The following is a 17,949-nucleotide window of genomic DNA, read 5'->3' on the forward strand; positions in this document are numbered from 1 at the left end:
AGGACTACGCAGCAGTCGCTTCCTCCTAATAAAATCTTAGAAAGTCATGCAAAAAATGTTCTACTCTCATACTTTTTTTTCTTTGTAACATATGAAGTCATTATTTGACAATTTAAGATAAAACGTATTACAGTGTTCTTGTCATGCAGAGATCACTCTCTGTGACTTTCCAATGCTGCTTTCAACTTTTGACTGTTTGATTTGATGATTATTTCTAGTAATGCTGCAAATATGCTGCCTAACCAATCTAAAAAAATGCCCAAATTAAAAAAATTATTTACAGAGTTCGTGGAAAGATGTCATGCAGAAGAAATGGTCATAATGACTGTTTTCGTTTTGTTGTTGTTGTTTTTCATTTTAGTTCAGACCTGCATATTAGTTTTATTTTCCAAAAGAAAAGTCACGGCACTCCCCACCAAGTGCTATAAATTACCTCCTACATGCTTTAAAACTGTGTTTTAGTCACACAGGCTTAGAGACCAGTTGACAAACGTCTTGGTCGGTAGGGAAAAATTTGTATTCCCCAACTATTTGTGAGTGGTTGCTGGAGTTTTCTTGCTGTTGCTAGGTGAAATTGGTCACAAAGCAGTATATGATGCTGCACCAGAATGCTTGTTGCATTTGCTTAGGTCATTAACAGATTTTCCCATTTGTGTGTAGCTATACTGACCATGCCACAGTGTCTGCAACTACTTGCAAACTACGTACTAAGTGTTTGCAGATATGCTAAAGAGGACAACATGGAGAGCATTTGTCTTCAAAGTCAAAGTTAGCAGTAGTTAGTGAGAGTTTGAAGACAAGTCATTTTCCTCTATATAGACTACAGGCAACCACGGCATTCTGCTAAAGACCAAAGCAGTCGCCACAAGTTTTTAGGCGCAGTACCCTCTTTGTGACCTTTTTCACCTAGTGACACCCAGCAGATTCAGTCAACTACTCACAAGCAATCAGGAAATGCACCTTTCTTGCCTACCAATTGAGGGTTTCCAGGATGTCTCCAGGCATTTCTATGCACAGGTCTCTAGGCCTATGTGAATGAGGTCTTAAGCACAACGCTTGTGCAGCTTCAAAGCAAAAACAGAAGCCCAAAAGGACAGTGAGTAGAATGGAAAACACTGGTTCATAAGTTACATTCCCATACTTTGTCACTTCAAAAAGTGCCAGATGTTCTTCTGCCTTTCCAAAAACAATACCTCCTGAGATACCTTTGCTCCCAAAAATGATCATCACTAAAGTGGATTCAGGTGGTTTGGTGGGTAATGCCAGCCCTTTTGGTTTTCTTTAAGACACTTAAACATGATGGTAGCTGTGCCTTCATGTTTAAGTTGGAGTCATCTTCCACTGTCCGCACAGGCATCGGCTGCTGCCAAGATTGCAACACTTTCCAGCTGGCCTCAGGGAAAACCAGCGGTATATCAGTGCAGCAGTAACCCCATGTGATTATATAAAATCCTTATATAAAGGATATTCAAGCTTTAAATAAAATGACCCCAATCATCTTACATTTATTGTTGCCTCTTTTTTACAGCTACTACAACTGGAAGACGCAAGTGTCCACTTCCAACTCGAGCCCGAACTTTGAGGTGATTTATGACGACCCTAACGGCCTTCTCTTTAAGAACAAGATGGACAAAAAGATTCTGAATTTGGACCCTTTGGTAGGTTTTTGTGTTGCTGTTGTTATTGTCCTGCTTTGGTTTTAAAACCTAGGGAGACAAATGGTGCTGCTAATTAGACCGGGTCACCTGTTCCATCGCAGTAAAAATGTCTCAGGGGAGCAAAAAAGGGCTTTAGGGCAAAGGCTCTTTTCTAAATCCTTTTTGCTGCACAACAGACTGCTTCTGAAAACAGATTTTGTTGTCCTTTTGGCTCAGATGACTGTCATGCACCTCCAATATCTCTTGTTACCTTTAACACCTTTTACTTTGTTGCACCATTTTAACGAACTGCAAATGTTCCAAAGAAAATCGCTTATTTTTCAACTAGTCACAAATTATTTCAGAGACTGCACTCTCAGAGAAGAGGTTGGGGAGACAGAGAGAGATAAAGAAATCAGTGGGAGGGAAAGATATTTGTGTTCCACCTGCACAAAGAAGGGAGGATCAAGTGGTCGAGACAGGTGCTTCCTCTACACTCAAAGGCTGACAGGGGCCCTGGAAGAATAACGACTCCCTAATGTTTTTTTCTCTCCAGTTTCCTTCTTTGCTGGGGGGTAGGGAAGTAGTTGGTGGGGCTGGACTATTTTGAAATTGCAGACAGAGCTGTGGGGACTGCGTTTTTGAGGCCAAGCGCCAAAATGGCAGCACAGTGTTCTAGCTGTGGTCGAGCACCGCCCCAGCCAGGCTGTCTATTAAAAACACAAGCGAAGGCATTGGGAGCCAGACACAGCAAACCACCCGTGTGCCCAGAACCCAGCTCAGCTCAGCCCAGATTGGCTCGACGCGGAGCAGCACAGAACCATCCGGCCTTTAACCCGCCATGAGCTCACTAGCTGCTCATGTGGCCTTAGAGCCGCCGGAGAACCTTCCAAAATCAAAGCTCACATCGACTCGTTTGGGGTGGCTTGTTTGTTTTTCTGCCTTTGTCATTCCATGACCGCTTTTCTGTCCCTGCCAGAAAGTGGGTTGGGGTGGAGGGGTTGTCATTTTTCAGTTATGACAATGGCTTGATTGGCTTGGCAAAGTAAGTTAGAGAGAAAAAACCCTTGATGCTCAAATTTGAATAACAGGGTAAGAATTTAAATGTGAGTGTTAATGACACTGTTTGGTTTCTTTTTTGGTTTCTGCTTGGCCTTAAGCAGCATTTCCCATTATCTCTCAGTGTGTCTGTGACATCAGGTTTATTGGCTTATTTTTATTGATGCTCTTTTCAACTTGCAGAGGAAGACTGTCTCAGTTATTAGGACACCCACAAGTGTGGCTTAGGTAAAAGTGTAAATTGAGTGTAATGGTTCGCTATGGTTCCGTTCCCTCCAGAAGCTTTTGACACACTTAGCCTTAAATAAATGTTCCCAGCTGGTAGTGGCTTCACATCTTAGTGGTGGGGCTGTGTCAGCTTTGACAGCCAAAGTAACACAAAACATCTTGGAAAATGAACAGTTACAGTCACTGTCAAACTATGCAGCACTTGGCCTCCCCTTTAATATACCTGCTATTATAAAGAGGTGTGCTCTAGAGATGTGCGGTTTTGTTTAATTGCTAACATACTCTCTCTGTGGCAGCTGTCACATTTTCAGTATGGAGTAAGAGATATTGTTAATTTAACACTGAAGCTAATATTTCCATGCACTGGAAAGCTATCTTTGGTATTTCTAAAACCACCGATAATAGCAACTCTGTATTTATTTGAAGATTTTAGCTTCTTTCAGCTCACAGTTTTGGTTCTAAATGATGCAGGTTTGATGCAGAAAAAAGTTAAAAAGATGATGTTTAAAAAGTCTCATGAATTCACTTTTTTTGTTCTAAAGAAAACTGAAAACTTTAAACTAAACAACTAAACAAGACTTGAATAAATTGAGATCTTACATTTGTACAGAAAGTCCTTAATAATGTCATAAATCAAGTGAGAAGTAGGGGCCTTTTCTTATAGACTTCTATAGAATCTGACTCCTTGTCTAATGCCCCCTGCTGGCCATTAGAGAGAGTGCAGATTTTAGAGTTGTCCACATTGGCTTCACTTTTACAAACGGAAGCTGCATCCATCTTTTCTTATACAGCTTCTGAAAACATGTCTTGAGATCTTGAAAATTCATGAGACCAGTCAAAAACATCACAAATGTTTCGTTTTTTGCTTTGCGTTTGAATGCACGATTGTAGACTGTAGACAGCACTCCCCCATACAAGCACCACTAACGTCTCTGTGCTGGGTTTCAGTCTGGTCCTGGCGAGGACTCCAACAGGACATCCCTGCAGTCGGACATCTACATCCATGTTGTCATCTACGACCACAACGTCAGGACAGTCTAAGCTTCACAGGCCGTCGCCAACACTTGCATACATATGGCACATATTGGAGAGCACTGGAAGCCTCTAATTTGACTGAGTTGCTGTAGTTGGACCATCATTTACACTGTTCCCCTCATATCATGCATGCCATCTGGGTGGAGGTGTTGTAGTGGAGAAAAAAAAGGCTTTAAACTGAGGAATCCCAGAGGATGAAGTTGATGGACTCGTGTGACGACTTGGAAGTTTCTTTGCAAATACTCTGGGGTTTTATGTCTAACTTTGGCCTTAAATTGTTCCATCCAGGTCGGGATTGGCTGTGCTTTTGGCACTTACCCAAGCAAGCAGAGTTAGTTAGGGGCAAGAACCTGCTCAGAGACCCCAGGCTCGTATCATCATTTGGTCTGGCATGTTTTGGGCTGTTTGTCTAAACAAATTAAAGGCGTAAGAGCTTTGAAAGATGATGGGGGTTGCTTTCATGTCCTCCCCCAGGCTGCGGTAGCTCCAATTGGACTGGAAGAGTGGGTAATGGGCTTAAAGCATTCCGTATGTTTCCAGATGCAAGGCACACGTTACGGGACATCAAAGTGCCCTATCATTTACATATTAGTCATTCACTATGACATTTTTTAATTATTTTCTCAGAGGGCTTTTGGTAACTTAAATCCCTTTAATTTCAGGATTATTATTTGTTTTTTGAAACAGTATCTAAATCTAGAAGTTGAGTCTTTATTAGTTCATAAATTTGCTTTCTGTACTTTCTGCTGACTCAATCTGCACATGTCCTGGGTTATTGTTGTACACTTACGTTGTTGTACACTAACTAGAAAGTTCAGTATCCTGTTTGTTTTTTTCATTTGTGTGTGTGTTTTTCAAATTATGAGTGAACCATTCTATTATTTCTTTTAATATATTTAAGATCCACTTATTTGCTTTTGAGATTTAGATTAGCTTAGATCTCAATCACATTGGCATTAGGAATGTCACATAATCAGATTTCCATTGTATGATAAATGTGTTCAGAAGAATTCACAATAAAGATGCATGTAGAAAATTTGGGGGGGATTGCAGTAATGCTGCTTCTCAGACTTATCTACCTCTGTTTATTGTGTTTAGTCCTTTTTTGGACTAAACACGTTCACTGGGCGAGATTTAGGGTGCACCCTGGACAGGTCATCAGTCCGTCACAGGCCTAACAGAGGGACAGTCAACCACACACTCTCACATCCACACCTACAGCCAATTTGGAGTCACTAATTAACCTAACTAGCGAGTTTGAGGGTAGAAGACTACCCAGAGGACACCCGTGCAGGCACAGTGATATGCAAACTCCACACAGAGAGGCCTCAGCCAGCCAGGAGATTCAAATCAAGAACCTACCAAAGGTAACTAATGAACACATTAAATCTTGGTTAATTAATCCAGACATGCACGCACAAATAAATAAATGGCTAGGGGTTAGGATTGGGGTTTTATGAGTGGCTGTTCTGAACCTGTACCTGAACATTTATCTGCTGCACAGACGTGCAAATCAAATAAGCTTATTTCCTTAATAGCTGAGCCTTTAAGCTCACACTGTCACCTCCACATTTATCTCATCTTTAATTTTCTCATTACTAATCTATCACCTATTTTCCCCTGAAAGTCACAAGCTTCAAACAAATTAGTTGATTCTAATACAAACAGAGAAGCCTTCCACTTGCTGCATCTGTTTGTTTTCACCGAATTGGACCCTATTGTCCTCATTGAAATAATATGTGTGGTGACAAGGCTATTTGGGCTGTGGTTCTGTAAAAACCGGGGTTAGGGAAATGACGGTCTGGTTTGGGGTTGTTAATCATTACTGTTCTTTCGTTTTTCCTTCCCTTTTTTAAAGACGATAGGAGTTCTGGGCCTGTTTTTGTGGTTATCGTGAGCAAAGCTGGTGAAAGGTCTGATGGAGTTATAAAAGTGACACAGCTGGGAATGTAGGGTATGCCTATTTTCAGTCTTTAACATGTTTTCGTGCAGTTTTATGTATTTTTTTATCATCTATTTGTGGTTGCTGGTGTGTAAACTGTTTTTTGTTTCTTGCTGTAACTACAACCTAAGTAGCAGAAGTATATTCAGACCTGGTTTCTCTGTTGACTGCCTTGTTGAACAGCATATTTAACCTGCCTTGAGAAACCTTCCACCTGCCTGTCTCACTACTTGGTTATTTGTTGTTGTTTTTTCTGTTTTCAGTTTGGAGATATTTTTTTTGTAATTGTGTTTGGAAATGAGAAGTCGGGCAGCAAATGAACACTTCACCCTCATCTACAGCTGTTTAGGTTTACAGGCCACGGCTTGTTTATGTGGCCAGGTAATGGCGATGGAACTGGCTGCTTTATTCTCTCTCCCACCCTGAAAGTTGCATCAGTCGTTCCAAATACCTTCCAATGAAAACAGCAGATGTGCACAAGACGGGAAAAAGGCCATCTAAAACAAACAGGCAAACAAGGGCACTGCATCTGAAATGCGTTGGTTGTTCTTTGAATGCCTTACCTCTGTAGAAGACAGCATTTAAAACGATTACTGGAATCCACCCAGATCATGTCTGCAAACAGGGATGATTTCACAATAAAGTCCAGGTTAAACAGTAATGTTCCCCTTCATTTCCTTTATTGGGCTTTTAAGCTGTTGGGGTTTTACCTGAAGCGTTAAAACCCCTAATGTTAAAACATTAGTTAGAGGTCTGATTTGCCCCTACTATGCACAACTTGAGGCAAAGAGGTGGATTCAAACTGCAGCAGAGACACAATTCAGTCTTTTCTATGAAACAAGCTCAGTTTCACCTCAGTTTGATGTCTTTTTGTGTAGTTTTCACTCACAGATTATTGTGTTTGACATCTCATTACCAACAACCTTATGATTAATAGATTAATATTGGCATGCAGATATTACAATAACCTTGTGAATCTACTGATAGCTGCTGACATGCAAAAATAAATTCCAAATTAAATCCTAATCCAGCGCTTTCACTCAAACACACAACCACTTTTTCCCCTCAGCCAAAAAGGCTGACGGGTTATTGTTGTCACCAGTTGGATGGGCGAGTGGGCAGCGTAGACACCCAAGTTTTTGAATGCGCTAACTTGAGAAGGATGTCACCTGTCCAAAAATACAAACCCAATAAAAATGTCTAATTAGCAGAGGTGTGGCCTAGCAGACTGCTGCTGATTGGAGCCGCCTGTGTTGTTATACCTAAAAGCCTTCCTGTATAATGTTAACAAAGGGTGAAACTATCGAGACCAAAACCAGATTCAAAACATCTGTTTTAATGCTATCGATTTGGGAATGTTAATATGCAAATATACGAGATTGACTCACTTTTGGGGCCAGTCTCAAGTGGCCACAACTGGAACTGCAGTTTCTGACACTTCATGTGGGTTTTATTTGCAGAACTGACTTTAAAAAAAAAATAGATTTAAACTAAATATTATAGCTGAAGTGTTGTTGGAACATTTGTTTCAATCTATAAAGTCATGGTTTTGCAAAGTTTTTTCTATCTAGAACATCAGCTTTGATGTATCAAGTATACTTTATAATTTGAAGTGTCTTTCAGCACAGAAGTCAATTAATTGTTTTTTCTTTGGATAGTTAAACACCATGGGCACCTTTGTTAAAACTCACCAGTTCAACAGTCATGGACATACATGTTGAATTTGACCATTTGTAAGTTCCTTTACTTGAATAAGTTTTCTTTTCCTTTGACAACTGTTTTATTATTGAGGACAGTAATACTCTTAATCACTGACCACTTTAGGGACTGGCTCACAGTTAAATCCAGAGTTGTCCAACATCCAACTTACAAAGTGCTAAATGATCAGGCCCCGTCATATCTTAAAGACCTCATATTATCTCATATCCCAATAGAGCACTTTGCTCTCTGAGTGCAGGCCTGCTTGTGGTTCCTAGAGTTTCCAAAAGTAGAATGGAAGGCAGAGCCTTCGCGCTCCCCTCCTGATGCTTCTTGCTTATCTGGTAGCAGCTGAAGACGTTAAAGTCATTCAGCCTGTTGACTGCTATGAAAGACATGGCATGCTAATATTATTGCCATCAGATGTCCAAGGGCGGGGAAATGCCCTAATCATTTCCTCCCGAGTGCCCCTGAAAGAGGACCAGTGGTGGGGGGGACTGCAGGCCGACTGGGTGGGGTGTTCAAACCCCGCCTGATGGGCTGTTTGGGGGGAAGGCGGGGAACAGTATGCATCCGGATCGGACTGTGATGGTACAGGATGTGTGTGCTTAACTCCATTGAACTAAACTAAGTAGGGAAGAAAGCCTTTAATTCCGACAATAAGCCGCTTCATTCAGCAGCGCGGCCCAGACGCGCAGCTCTGCGGAGTAGAAATTACGCACGGAGGGGCTGTTCTCTGGCAGCAGTTTAGGTGTTGAAATCAGTTCAATAAACCTCTGGAATGTCGTTTAGTAAAATATTTTTCACGCTCACCGTCTCGAGTCAACCGACAAAACACGCCCCCTTCCACTCTTGATAACGAGATAATTCGAGATAATTTGTCCCCAGGCTGAATGTGCGTAGAAGTATTTTGAACAGGAAACTCTCTCTCTCCCCCTCTCTCTCTGAGGGTGAGCCATGTGTACGTGTGTGCGCGCAGTGTGTGTGTGAGAGAAAGGAGAGAGGAATACCCAGCTGGTCCCACAAGCCCTATAATACCAAGCACAACATGCTTTACCTTCAATGAAAGCTGAGACTGAGGGACGGCTGACTGCTGGACCTGAAATCAGCTTAGAGTCGGAGAGGCGCAGTTTTTCTCCCTCTGCTTTCTCACACCTCATCCTGCGCGCCGGAACCTTTTTATCATTATTATTTTTATCTTTATCTTTTTACTGACTCAAACACATTTAGACCTGCAACTTATCAAAAGTAGAGACAACTTGGATAACGCATCTTCCTCTCTTGTTGTGACCGGTGTCAAAGGTGATGGTGTCATTTTCTTGCAGAGGACTCAGGTGATGGTATGTGTTTCTGGAGATAGGGGCCACTTTCGGAAACGTGTTAGTTTTTCCACAGCTGTTATTTTTTCGTTTGCTACGTTTCCTTTGCCTCGAACATGGCACTCTACTCTCGATTTATGATCGTGCTGCTTTACGGATGGAGTTATTTGTGCGTTGGATTGTGCGCGATGCTGAAAACGGACAATATCCCCGAGAGACGAAAGGTGGATTTTACGCATTCGGTGGATAAAAAATACGCGACAAAAGAAGACCGGGATGCGCTTTTACAGGATACGATGACGGAGCACATGCAGATGCTTTACGCGAAGTACAACAGCGCTGGATTTCCCTTCAAGGACGGCAACACTGTTCGTAGTTTCAAAGCGCATTGGGGTATGTATCAAATGTTTTATGTATATTAAGAACACCGACTTCTACCAGCATAGAAGTCAGTGACCGGCATGCCTTTTTGATGTTATGTGATGTTTCCATTTTGCCTCAATCAGCTTGAATCACCTGCATAGTAAAAATGCAAATCTGCACATTTTTTCCATCTATAGATGAAAAACTTAAAGTAGAAAGAACATCTATAATATTGAGTAAGTCTTATTTCATAGAGAATAATGTAAAATTCGTTAAGACCGATGCCGTTCATGTGTGCGGAGCTGAAAAAGAAATACACCTGTTGATCCAGTAATGGAAATGTGAGCAACCTGTTACGCATTCCTTTTGCCAGTAAGAGTAAAAGATTCGCATCAGATGGTGGCATGCAATTTAACATAGCTTGGCCGCACAACTGTTCACACCTTCAGATTTTACTGTCAGATAGTCTTGATAAATTTTCTCTGGAGCCAGCATCTGGCAGCTGCCCAGACTGCCTGCTGTAGCAGAGTTTGAGTTTCCACTGCAGCGAGCGCTGATGTCCTTTCAGCTGGAGCTTTTTTTCCTCTTCTTCAGGTTCATTTATAGTAACTTTAATCCAATAAACCCTCAAGTGTTTACACTTGGCTGTGTTATTATCACGCGGACCATGGGGCGACCAGTTGCCACTTAGGGTTAAACTTTGTTAGATTACACTGCCTCCTGTCGCCCGGCTGCTGTATGGTATAGCATTAAAGGGCAGGTTCACCCAAATCACAAACATATTTCACGATTGATCCTCAGAAGAATTTGGCCATGCTGGAGTTTTTGGTTTTTGCATGAAATTTCTGCTTTTATCCCAAAGCAGTGGAGATAAGTGGGAGTTTCTGCTATGTTGTTGCAAGCAATGACGTGTTTAAAAGGTTAAAGAAACCTTCTAAAGTACTGGTCTGTTCTTTCTTTACAGTGACAATTTTCTTTTTGATTGAAGCAATCCTCAAAATGAAAGCCTGTTAAAACTGCTCCATGGGTAATTGTCCTGTGTCCTGCCGATCTTTAAAAATATTTTGTAATTAATGATTTTTTTAATACGTTTTTTAAAATCCCCAAATAATTCTATTGCATTAGGGTGAACAACTGTTTCATGACCTAAGCAAAAAAAGTGCACAACATAAGCCCGATGATGAAAATGCTGGACTAAAAAGAGGAAATACAAACATATAAATTATTATTACTAGCAGTAAAGTTTAGGAAAGGCCTTGGTCAGTTTTTGAAATGATGTGAACCGTGTTGCACTCTGTTCATGATATTACTCATTATATGCACAGGTACTATAAACAAGAAACAGCTGCAGATTTTCAACCTCACCTCCCTCACCAAATCAGAAGACATCCTGTCAGCTACTCTTCATTATTACATTGGAGACCTTCAGAACAGCACCCAGGGCTGCTCCAGGTCCAAAAGCTGCGCTCGCCATGGTCCCAGGAGGCACAGCCACATCCACATGGTCATCTGGAGCTTTGCATCTGTGGATAACAAGATGAGGACTCTTGGACATTTTCGGATCAATGTGTCCACCCTCTACAGGGACTTCATATCTTGGCAGTGGAAGGACATAACTCGTGTGGTCAACCAGGCCAAACACCACGACGAGCTGCTTATTGGGATTGAAGTGGCTTCACAAGGTTCCCAGCCGTGGAAGAAGCTCCTGTCAGACCGCTCACCCTACATCCTGGTCTATGCCAATGACTCTGCCATTTCAGAGCCTGAAAGTGTGGTAGCTACTCTCCAGAGGCCCCACTCAGTGAGAGGTGAGGGCTCCATTTCACACGGCTTCCATAAACTGGGACTACAAGAGCAAAACGACACCGAAGGACAGCCGCAGCCCAGACACAGGCGCTCGGTGAATGTTCTCCTACCTTTGCAAAATAATGAACTTCCTGGTCCCGAGTATCCATATGAGACGACCGGCTGGGACGAGACAACTCCCTACGAACCATTTGAAAACAAACAGGCACGCCGGCCGCGTAAAAAGACACGCAAGAATCAGCGGCATAAGATGCCCTTGCTACAGTTTGATGAGCAGACGATTAAAAAGGCGCGAAAGAAGCAGTGGAACGAGCCCAGGAACTGCGCTCGGAGATACCTGAAAGTTGACTTTGCCGACATTGGATGGAGCGAATGGATTATATCGCCCAAGTCCTTTGATGCCTATTATTGCTCAGGGTCCTGCCAGTTCCCCATGCCAAAGGTGAGATTCAAAGCCCGGTAGCACCACACTATAGTGCTTTTAGACAGTACTAAAGGTGCCAAAGCAAAAATTAGTGGGTTAGAGAAGGTAAAGCTCAGTACGGTGGCGATTATAGTATTTCTACCAATTAGCTATATGAAGAGGGAAAGCTGATCTTTGGTAGACTTCGTCATTATAGATGGGTCACTTGTGAGAGCTGGTTAAAGATGGAATTTTTCTTTTTAAAGTGATCACAGTCTAAAATGGTAGCACTAATTCAATACTCTCTGGATAATACATCTGGGAACCTGTTTTTGTTTTTTCACAACTGAAGATTATAAATAAACCAAAAACCAATGGTTTTTTTGTTAAATTTAGTTTTTGTTCTGTTTTGATATTAATAGTGCAGATAAAAGTTTTATGAAAGTAGTTTAGGCAACTTACAGATGATCCGCAGGAGCAGAACTTATCTTTATATCTTCTACATGGGCAAAGAACCAAAGGATGGCCCGAGGCAAAAGCATGGCCATTAAAGATGGTGAATAATCTGCTAGCTGATTAAATTGGAGAAAACAAATCAGACAAACTGCTACGTAAGTACAAAAAACAATGATAGCACATTTATTTCTGTCTGTAATGGAAACTTGTGATAGCTTAGCAAAGCAACATAGTTCTGCAGTATATAGATATTTAAAAGATTTGTAGTTATACATTTTGTGTCAGAGTAAACTGACATGTAACCATGGAAACCGGCCAATGCTAGGCTGCACTGCTAGCCAGACTGCTAATTAACTGAACTTCCTGTCTCTACAGTTCACAGATTTTAAGCAACACAGTTTAAAATCTATTTTCATTATGAAAACAATGGGATTAACAAATAAATATATGGCTAATGCTTAACCTCATCCGTTATACTGTCTCAGTTTGGAATGTTTGTAAGTGTTGGTCACCTGGGCTCTTTTCTCTCTCATTTAAACAACTGGCAATTTTCTAATATTTAAGAGCCACTAGAAACCAATCTCTCACTGCAATCTCATCATATTTTAAATACTGCAGAAATATGCGTGGTATTTTGCCCTAGATTCATGTGCTGTGTGAGGCTAACGTTAGCAATGCTAGCACCAGCAGCCCATCTTTGCAACTTTATCATTTGCAAGTCTCAGAGTGAATTTACTAATGGTTCTGAAAGGATGATGTCTATTTAGTTGCTATAATGAAAAGCAAATAATTTGTCTATCCAAGCAGAATTTGTGGTGCTGGTTGGCAAAGGAAAGGACATTTAACCATCTCCGTACTTGCAGAAATCCTTAATGGCCTCCGCTCTGGCTGCTTGACAATAGTGAAGCCCATTAGGTGGTCGTCCCCATACTTTTAAGCTAAAGTTAAATCCAGTAGCTTCTGTTTTTCTACAGTAACTTTTTTGAAAACCATTTCTTTACATGGTGATTATTAATGATTCCTTATGACGCAGTCCTAAATGACCGTCATGCCTGCATAAGCAAGTGATAAGAATAGTTGAACGTTAAAGCCATCAGTTTCTATACCAGCCGTGGACATTATTGGCTTGGCTTGGTGACCCCTGTAAGAATTGTTTGGCTCTGTAACTAAAGACTGCAGACATAAGTCTTTAACTTAACAGTATGGTATACATTATGTAAATAGGGCTACATTCAGATAGCAGTCTCTTTACTGCTTTGCATTAACTTAACATGGGTAAAATCAACCTCAGAGGTCCCTGCTATCTTTCTGTTTTATATAACAGGCAAGCCTTATGTCATTGGCTTTAATCTTCAACAGCAGGGTTAAAGTAGTTACAGTAGTTGTGCAGATAGTTCTTCATGCTTTTATCTTCAGATTGTATCTTAGTCTTTGTCTTTAAAGATGCACATCAGATATAAATCTAGATTTAGCCCAAGCAGTCCTACTATATTAAACCTGCAGTAATAGTGAAGCTACAGATGTCGTCTTAGTAAGAAAACCAGCGTCCTCATAAACAGCTGGTTGACCTCCTCATCAAAATTCAATAAAAACTTTATTCCCTAAAACAAACCAACGAGTATCTTGAAGGAAGTCTCTACAGAGGATAACGTTAAGCCTTTACACAGAAGATGGAAATAAGTGAGAGACACAAAAAGACATCTGCCTGATGTTAAACATAAACTTCCCGTTTAGCTCGTGGCACCGGTGATAAGATAACCACGCAGGTATTTTAAACATGGCCGGAATGCACGAGCTACATCCACTTAATTCATTAAGTCGGAGTCACAGGTCTTTGTAGTCGGAGGTAATTAGTCCCAGAAGTAGAGCCTAGGGCTTTTAAGGCAGCCGCCTCCCTCTCCTGCAGCTTTTCTGCTCAGCCTGTGCAGAAAACGTTGTCTCGTTTGTCAGGTTGAAGTTTTAGAAGCTTCTAAATAGCCATGATTAAAGGGTGCACTTTTTTTCTGTGGAGTGGTGTGGGAAGACTTCTATCGCTTACTGGTTCCTGTTGAGAATGAAGCAGCTGTGCAGGTGAACTGCAATTCAGACCCACAGACCCTTCGGCCAATGCTGCATGCTAGTTGCACTGAATAATATTGCTATGCCCTTGACAAATAAGATTATATATGATCTTAAATGGCAAATAGGAAAACTACATGTGCAGAACTTCAGCAACAAGTAAAGTTTGATATTGTTGAATTGGTTATAAATTTGGGGACGTTTTGTTCGGTAGAAGGAAAAATAAATGTGCGTGTGAATATTTACTATCACTCTGGGTTTCTGTGACTCTGGAAAACAAGGCCCAGCTTGTTAGAAACATGTCCTGTTTAACTTTTACTTTAAAATGACATTTATTTGCTCTTTTTTTAAGGCTCTGAAGCCATCTAACCACGCCACCATCCAGAGCATAGTGCGGGCGGTGGGCGTCGTCCCAGGCATCCCCGAGCCGTGCTGCGTCCCCGAGAAAATGTCTTCCCTCAGCATCCTTTTCTTTGACGAGGACAAGAATGTGGTGCTGAAAGTCTACCCCAACATGACAGTAGATTCCTGCGCCTGTAGATAGTTTCTTTTTCCTCCCAGGCCTCATCGCACACACCTCGTGTCATAAAGAGAAGTAAAAAAACAAACAAAAAAACCCCACATACAGCCATAAAGACGGTCTCTTCTCCTGTTCCTGCAGTCACACACTCACTCAGATACAAATATCAAGTGAATACAACTTCCCTTTTGCGCTGGAGGAGAGCGCCGCCTGTTGTTCCAGGTGACGATGTGACTGTCAGTGGGAAGAAATGGATCACGTGAGTTATCCTAGTAAAAGTTGTATTTTAAACGTATTTATCATCGCTGCTCGGTTATCAGTTGGGCGACGGCAGGGTGGACGCGATCATAAACCCACTATCAAGGCATACAAACACCAGCTGAGGCATAAAAGAGACAAAAACTGAAGGAAAATATTCGCTTTTCAGGAAAAAACAAAAAGATCTTCATTTCAGCTGGTGCCCGCGGGAGGGCGGGGTGGTTGTACTCATCTTTCTCGCCTTCATAGCTTGAAGTTGTCACCTCCAGGTCACCTCTGCTCGCATTTGCATGGTTTTTGTTACTATGTGTAAGTATTTATGTCTGTACTATCACTGTGTTATTCACCATACGAGAATTTATTGTATCGTTTTTTGGCTTGGCTGCTATAAAGGGTTATATTAGATTCCAAAGCCAGAATTGTGACGTAGACTTTTAGGTTGCTTTATATATTTATGTTTAACTCTGTTGTACAGAACCAACATTTTTTTAGAGTTTATTATAGGTGGAAGAGTAAGCTACATTCACGTGGTCTCATCATTAACATGGACATTCTGAGGCATGTTTTGCTTCACCGAGAAAATGAAAAAGCTTCATGAGTAAACCTCGTAGGTGAGGCCAGATTAACTTGTTAGCACGAGGCCAGAACTGCAAAAATTAATGCTCAGTGAGAGGCAGCTGGAGGAGAAATATGTTTTTGACGTACTCTTCTGTTAGAAACTGATGGAAAGTGTTGCGTGAGGTCTCGGAGGTGGAGGTGGATGAAATTTCTGAAAAAGTAATTTGGCTGCCTTTAAAACCCAGCAGAAGATGGATTTTTGCAGGGGTGCAACTTCTGCTGGGACGTTTTTCTTCTCTGCAACGCTCCGCTTCAAACTCAGTTACGTTCTGATCCATTTCATGAAAACACCAGTATTACTGAGGACCAGAAACATGTGGGGCTCTGCTGGAGGCATTTGGGGGGAAGAGCTTTAGGATGGGCTGACAACTTTAAGCCATTCATTCGTACAAAACACTCCAACTAACAGGTCAAAATGAACTTTTTTCAGTGTTAAATTGTGCACAATTTGCAGTAAACTGCCTGCTACCAGTTTTTATGATTCATTTAAATACTCTCCTCCCAAAATTTTATTCTCACAGGAAAAAATACATATGCAGGTTTTTCTTTTTTACCTGTTTCCACCCCAAAAAACGTCTTGAAGGTATAGGATATTGAAAGGTACCACTACTCTGACTTTTACTTGGATTTTAGTTTCACCTTTGTGCTGTTTTTCAGCTTCAGGAAAAACAGAAAAGTGGTACTTGGTGCAAGCTACTAGCATCAGCTGGGTACAGTGGTGGCAGTAGAAAAAATGAGATGAAGCAAAAACAAGCTGTGCATTATTATGTCCTTTCTGTTATGACCGTCATTATTATTACTGTGTATTATTCTACAGAGTGGGTTTTACATAAATCATTATGGGTGTGTTAAGATCAGCTACAAACAACAGGCACACCTGGAGGAGCAGTTAACATGTCGTAACCTTGCCTTGAGTTGTGCGTTATTGTCACAGTTCATAAAACCAAATATTTATTCAGAGCAAATAGACGTAATTATAGCAGCGTTTTTTTTCTATACACTTGTACATTGCCTTTGTATATAGCTCACTCTACTACAATGATGCGTCTTTGAGATAGAAGTGCCTTTTTTGAATGGGTGGATTTCTGCTTCACAAAAAAGTTTGAGTCGATTCATCGTGAAGCTCAAGTCAAAGCGAGCAGCTGAGTATTTTTCTTATGGTACAAAATAGGCTCCAGAGTGAACATAGCGCGTATTCTTTTGTGGAATTTATTCTCAAATGTATTTCAAACCATTTTGATAATCCAGAGACATTTATTTTGCGTCAATACCCGAGGGCAGATCGTGTAACTTTCTATATTTTGTACTGACACGTTTTTACAGTTCGTGCTTCCTCGTTTTGTGCCGACACAGTTTTTAGAAATGCATGTTATAGAACGAAGTGGCTTCCTCCGTTTGTGCCAGTACAACTTTGCAGATGTGACGACTGCTGACGCGTCACTTTTTGGATCCTTGCTTCTTCCGCATTCGTGACTCAACTTTCCGAGTATGAATCGGTGCAGTCGCCTACGGCGCAGCGCATCGACCTTCACTTCACTGTTTCATCTTCTCGTGTAAATGTTGTGCTGTAGGTTAAACAAAGAAATGCCTGTACAATAAGCTTCATAAAATATATTTGTATATGGAAAAGGCCTTTAACATGCATCTATTTATTTTCTCTATGTTGCATATCTTGTAAAGGTGTGGTCTGGGAAAGGGGGGGCCGAAGCTCAGAAATGTCGATGGTCTTTATATCTGCGATGGACATTTGTCACTACTGACTGAAAGTGTGGTGAACTGTTTAAAGGTCTCCCTCCTCTGAGCTCGGACCCTCCTTCCAAAGCATTCAAAGAAATGAATAAAAGTATGCAAGAACAAAATCTATCAAGACTTTTATTGTGTTTATTTTTTGTCGACCTTTGGTTATGAAATGCTGTATCCCATTTTAAAACAAAACAAAAGAAAAATACTTAAAGTTCATGTATTTTCTTCCTCTGTACCTCCTGAAAATAACACAAAATCTGTTTCTGAGGTACAAGTACCAAAATTCAAAGGTATATCTGTATGTACAGGGATGTTTGTGTGCTCCCTTTATTAGATTATTTACTTATTTTTTCATATACAGTGTGTGTGTGTGTATATATATGTATATATATATATATATATATATATATATATATATATATATATATATATATATATATATATATATATATATATATATATATATATATATAAAAATTTTTTATTTTTTTTTTATTATTTTTTTTTTCTTTTCAGGATCGCGTCAGACAAAGGCAGGTATAGATGCAGTGTAGCACATTATGTGTGCTGATTAGCAATCCAGTTAAGTTCAATCACTTTAAAGTGTTAAAGTAAGCTATTTAGCTGCCTCCCCACACATCTGTTATTACACTATAACATTAGATTAAGAACTTTCGAACATATTCGTAAAATTCAAAAGCTTTGCCTGATTTATATTTGTCCAATCGCATAAGGTCATCTTCTCAGTCAGCGTGGCTGCTATTTTTAGATTCCTCCTCGGATGTCCAGTTCTGACAAATTTCACT

General features: G+C 40.7%; 2 protein-coding genes across 4 annotated transcripts in view; both read left to right on the forward strand.

Annotated features, from left to right (window-relative positions):
* cfap299 (cilia and flagella associated protein 299) overlaps nucleotides 1-17,949 on the forward strand; it is a 106,787-nt gene that overhangs the window by 83,222 nt on the left and 5,616 nt on the right. For 2 of the 3 annotated variants that reach the window (XM_087849474.1, XM_087849475.1), the window contains exons 5-6: nucleotides 1,529-1,658; nucleotides 3,873-4,995. In XM_087849474.1, the coding sequence (XP_087705600.1) occupies nucleotides 1,529-1,658; nucleotides 3,873-3,965 (223 nt within the window). In that variant the 3' untranslated portion in view covers nucleotides 3,966-4,995. Of the gene's footprint in view, nucleotides 1-1,528; nucleotides 1,659-3,872; nucleotides 4,996-17,949 lie in introns of those variants that run through there. The other variant, XM_087849476.1, reaches the window with a different exon arrangement.
* bmp3 (bone morphogenetic protein 3) lies at nucleotides 8,580-17,259 on the forward strand. The gene is made up of 3 exons (XM_006797712.3): nucleotides 8,580-9,311; nucleotides 10,607-11,529; nucleotides 14,357-17,259. The coding sequence occupies exons 1-3, from the start codon at nucleotides 9,035-9,037 to the stop codon at nucleotides 14,546-14,548; spliced, it is 1,392 nt and encodes a 463-aa protein (XP_006797775.1). The 5' UTR covers nucleotides 8,580-9,034; the 3' UTR covers nucleotides 14,549-17,259.

The sequence above is a fragment of the Neolamprologus brichardi genome, chromosome 12, assembly GCF_056152115.1.
Source record: "Neolamprologus brichardi isolate AB-2024 chromosome 12, ASM5615211v1, whole genome shotgun sequence".
NCBI classification, from domain to species: Eukaryota; Metazoa; Chordata; class Actinopteri; order Cichliformes; family Cichlidae; genus Neolamprologus; species Neolamprologus brichardi.